The sequence below is a fragment of the Leucoraja erinacea genome, unplaced genomic scaffold, assembly GCF_028641065.1.
Source record: "Leucoraja erinacea ecotype New England unplaced genomic scaffold, Leri_hhj_1 Leri_1056S, whole genome shotgun sequence".
NCBI classification, from domain to species: Eukaryota; Metazoa; Chordata; class Chondrichthyes; order Rajiformes; family Rajidae; genus Leucoraja; species Leucoraja erinaceus.
The window spans coordinates 17,157-21,877 of record NW_026575293.1 but is presented as its reverse complement, the minus strand read 5'-3'; the positions used below and the strand labels follow the sequence as shown (position 1 = coordinate 21,877).

Sequence of the window (4,721 nt, the reverse complement as noted above, 5' to 3'; positions counted from 1 at the left end):
ACTATCTACACAAGGGACAATTTACAATCTTACTGTAGCCAATGAACCTACAAACCTGCACGTCTTTGGAGAGTGGGAGGAAACCGGAGCACCCAGAGAAAACCCACAGGGAGAACATGCAAACTCCGCACAGACAGCACTCGCAGTCAGGATGGAACTCGGGTCTCTGGCGCTGTGAGGCAGCGACTACTCCGCTGTTTCACCATTTGTTCCTTAATGTTTGTTTTATTTCATACAGGATTCCTGTCTCTCACTGGATCCAGTTCCAGATGTGAAGTTCCTCTCACTGGATCCCATTCCAGAGGTTATGATCATTGAATCTCACTGGATCCTATTCCAGATGTTATGAATTCCCTGAGTCCCACTGGATCGTGTTCCAGAGGTTCGGAAGCCCCTGATCTTCACTGGATCTAGTTCCAGATGTTGCAAAGCCCCTGATCTTCTAGTTCCATGTTGCAAAGCCCCTGATCTTCACTGGATCCAATTCCAGATGTTGCAAAGCCCATGATCTTCACTGGATCCAGTTCCAGATGTTGCAAAGCCCCTGATCTTCACTGGATCCAGTTCCAGATGTTGCAAAGCCCCTGATCTTCACTGGATCCAGTTCCAGATGTTGCAAAGCCCCTGCATCTCTGGAGGAGAAGGAACGGGCGACGTTTCGGGTCGATGCCCTTCTTCAGGCTCCATCGTGTCCACCATGCGCCTAGGCCGCGTTGCCATGGTGAGGGGGGGGGGGGCGGGGACTACAAGCCCCAGCGGGCTTTGCGGCGGCGCGCAGGCGCGTCTCCACCCCGACCCTATTGCGGCTGTGCGCACGCGCAGTTGCATACCAGTCGGCATTTGGACTACAAGACCCAGCGGGCTTTGCGGCGGCGCGCAGGCGCATCTCTCCCTGGCCCTGGAGCGGGTGATTGACAGGTTGGTCTCGGGCTGCGCTGCAGAGGAGAACGAGTCGCTCAGTCGCTGCCCTGCAGCCCTCGCCACCGGCTCCGGTACTTTGCAGCAGCGGAAAGGGGAGGAGGAGGAGGAGGAGGGGGGTGCAAACACTCAGTCTGCACCCCAGCCCCCCCGCCGCCGGCCGCTCGGCCCCGGGCTTCTATCCATTGTGACGCGGAAGCTGATTGCAAACACACACACGCCCGGAGCTTCATTCATCCCGATCGCTGCACGGTGAGGAGGGAGCGCCGCGCTGTGGGGAGGAGCCAGGAGGAGGGAGCGCCGCGGGAGGGTGGGGCTATGTGGAGGGAGCGTTGCATTGCAACAGAGGCGGTGAGGAGGGAGCGCCGTGCTGTGGGGGGGGGCGTATGTGGAGGGAGCGCCGCAGGGTGTGAAGAAAGACTGGATAGACTCGGCTTGTACTCGCTAGAATTTAGAAGATTGAGGGGGGATCTTATAGAAACTTACACAATTCTTAAGGGGTTGTACAGGCTAGATGCACGTCATGGTACACCAGTCATTGAAAGTAGGCATGCAGGTGCAGCAGGCAGTGAAGAAAGCAAATGGTATGTTAGCATTCATAGCAAAATGATTTGAGTATAAGAGCAGGGAGGTTCTACTGCAGTTGTACAGGGTCTTGGTGAGACCACACCTGGAGTATTGCGTACAGTTTTGGTCTCCTAATCTGAGGAAAGACATTGTTGCCATAGAGGGAGTACAGAGAAGGTTCACCAGACTGATTCCTGGGATGGCAGGGCTTTCATATGAAGAAAGACTGGATAGACTCGGCTTGTACTCCCTAGAATTTAGAAGATTGAGGGGGGATCTTATAGAAAACTTACAAAATTCTTAAGGGGTTGGACAGGCTAGATGCAGGAAGATTGTTCCCGATATTGGGGAAGTCCAGGACTAGGGTCACACAGTTTAAGGAATAAGGGGGAAATCTTTTAGGACCGAGATGAGAAAAACACAGTTTTTTTTCACACAAGAGAGTGGTGAATCTGTGGAATTCTCTGCCACAGAAGGTAGTTGAGGCCACACAGTTCATTGGCTATATTTAAGAGGGAGTTAGATGTGAGCCCGTGTGGGTAAAGGGATCAGGGGGTATGGAGAGAAGGCAGGGATGGGATACCGAGTTGGATGATCAGCCATGATCATAGAAGAAACATAGAAATTAGGTGCAGGAGTAGGCCATTCGGCCCTTCGAGACTGCACCGCCATTTAATATGATCATGGCTGATCATCCAACTCAGTATCCCGTACCTGCCTTCTCTCCATACCCTCTGATCCCCTTGGCCACAAGGGCCACATCTAACTCCCTCTTAAATATAGCCAATGAACTGGCCTCAACTACCCTCTGTGGCAGAGAGTTCCAGAGATTCACCACTCTCTGTGTGAAAAAAAGGGGTCATATTGAATGGCGGTGCAGGCTCAAAGGGCCGAAGGGCCTCTACTCCTGCACCTATTGTCTATGTTTCTATGTGAAGGGTTGCATTGCAACAGAGGCGGTGAGGAGGGAGCACCGGGCTGTGTGGGGGGGAGGGAGCTCCGCGGGAGGGTGGGGCGTTTGTGGAGGGAGCGCCTCCTAACCCCGCGCTCTGTTCCCCCTCCCGCAGGCAGCCAGCGAATGAGTTGGGCAGCAGCGCCGGTTCGATCCTCGGCCTCCCTCGCCCGCAGGATGGACGGGCCGGTGGAGACCGCCCTGCGCTCCCTGCTCCAGCGGGCTCTGGCCCCGTCCCACCTGGAGGTGGTGAACGAGAGCGGCCAGCACGCCGTGCCCCCCGGCTCCGAGACCCACTTCAAGGTGGTGGTGGTCAGCGGGCGCTTCGAGGGGCTGCCCCTCATCCAGCGACACCGTCTGGTCCACTCCTCCGTCCGGGACCTGCTGGCCAGCGACATCCACGCCCTCTCCATCCACGCCAAGACCCCCGAGCAGTGGGCGGAGGAGCCCAGGGTCGACCCAAGCCCACCCTGCTTGGGGGGCTCCAAACACGACCCCCTGGGCCCGGGAAAACGCACCCCACCCTGACTGAACAGCTAAACAGGGACCCCCAAACCAGCCTGATAATAAACTATTAATTCTCCCACCTTGAGACTCTTAATACTCAAGAGAGTTTATTGTCATGTGTCTCTGTGGTGTAGTGGTGAGTCTCTGGAACTCTCTGCTACAGAGGGTAGTTGAGGCCACACAGTTCATTGTCTATATTTAAGAGGGAGTTAGATGTGGCCCTTGTGGCTAAAGGGATCAGTGTGTGTGTGTGTTTGTGTGTGCCCTCACTTCATATCTGCATAAGTAGTTGAGAGGCCAGTTCATTGGCTATATTTAAGAGGGAGTTAGATGTGGCCCTTGTGGCTAAAGGGATCAGGGGGTATGGAGAGAAGGCAGGTACAGGATACTGAGTTGGATGATCAGCCATGATCATATTGATTGGCGGTGCAGGCTCGAAGGGCAGAATGGCCTACTCCTGCACCTATTTTCTATGTTTCTATGTGTCCCAGTATAGGAGCAAAGACGTCATTCTGCAGTTGTACAGACCCCTGGTGAGGCAACACCTGGAGTAATGATGCAGTTTTGGTCCCCTAATTTGAGGAAGGACATTCTTGCTATTGAGGGAGCCCAGCGTAGGTTCACCAGGTTAATTCCGGGATGGCGGGAGACATCCTCCATATGCTGAGAGAATGGAGCGGCCTGGGCTTGTACACTCGGAGTTTAGAAGGATGAGGGAGGGTATCTCTACATGAAGCATATAAGATTGTTAAAGGGTTTGGACACGCTAGAGGCAGGAAACATGTTCCCGATGTTGGGGGAGTCCAGAACCAGGGGCCACACACACACACATTTAAAGAATAAGGGGTAAGCCATAGAACGGAGAGATGAGGGAAACACTATTTTTTCTCACAGAGAGGTGTAGGTGAGTGTGTGGAATTCTCTGCCTCAGAGGACGGTGGAGGCCGGTTCTCTGGGGGAGAATTCTATCAAGAGAGAGCTAGATAGGGCTCTTAAAGATAGTGAGAGAGAGTCAGGGGATATGGGGAGAAGGCAGGAACAGGGTACTGATTGGGGATGATCAGCCATGATCACATTGAATGGCGGTGCTGGCTCGAAGGGCCGAATGTCCTGCTCCTGCACCTATTGGTCATAGAAATGAAATTGATTTGACTCGACTGCTGTAGCTCCACCAATCCTCCCACCAAAGCCATAATATCAGACTCTCTTGTTGAAGATAAGTGCTGGAGTAACTCAGCGGGACAGGCAGCATCTGTGGAGAGAAGGAACGGGTCTCGGTCTGAAGTCCCTCTGAGTTACTCCAGCATCCTGTGTCTCATCTTCAGCGCAAACCAGCATCTGCAGTTCCTTCCGACACATCCCGCCCCCTCGTTCGAACGGACCCCAAATAGTCACCAAAGGTAGGCAAAAAGTGCTGGAGGAACTCAGCGGGTGCAGCAGCATCTATGGAGCGAAGGAAATAGGCAACGTTTCGGGCTGAAACCTGAGGGTTTCGGCCCGAAACGTTGCCTATTTCCCTCAGGTTTCGGCCCGAAACGTTGCCTATTTCCTTCGCTCCATAGATGCTGCTGCACCCGCTGAGTTCCTCCAGCATTTTTTGTCTACCTTCGATCGTCCAGCATCTGCAGTTCCTTGTTAAACAGTCTAACGAAATAGACACACACTCAGCCCGATCCAATGGCCAACAGCTTTATTTATTGTGCTACGGGTTCGAAGTCAGTTTTTGTGCCAAGAACTCTTTTTTTTTTCTTAAATTTCATACAAAACATTGAAAGTC

General features: G+C 53.4%; 1 protein-coding gene across 2 annotated transcripts; it reads left to right on the top strand.

Moving 5' to 3' along the window:
• The first annotated feature begins 909 nt into the window (after positions 1–909).
• On the top strand, positions 910–3,023 carry bola1 (bolA family member 1). 2 transcript variants are annotated; one of them, XM_055665067.1, is made up of 2 exons: positions 910–1,269; positions 2,553–3,023. In XM_055665067.1, the coding sequence occupies exon 2, from the start codon at positions 2,564–2,566 to the stop codon at positions 2,963–2,965; it is 402 nt and encodes a 133-aa protein (XP_055521042.1). In that variant the 5' UTR covers positions 910–1,269; positions 2,553–2,563; the 3' UTR covers positions 2,966–3,023. The 2 variants fall into 2 exon arrangements, with proteins under 2 accessions (XP_055521042.1, XP_055521041.1); XM_055665066.1 differs by having other exon boundaries at positions 912–1,170.
• Positions 3,024–4,721: the final 1,698 nt, after the last annotated feature.

Excerpts from the sequence above, each read along its gene's own strand:
- bola1 (XM_055665067.1), top strand. The coding sequence starts at position 2,564 with ATGAGTTGGGCAGCAGCGCCGGTTCGATCCTCGGCCTCCCTCGCCCGC.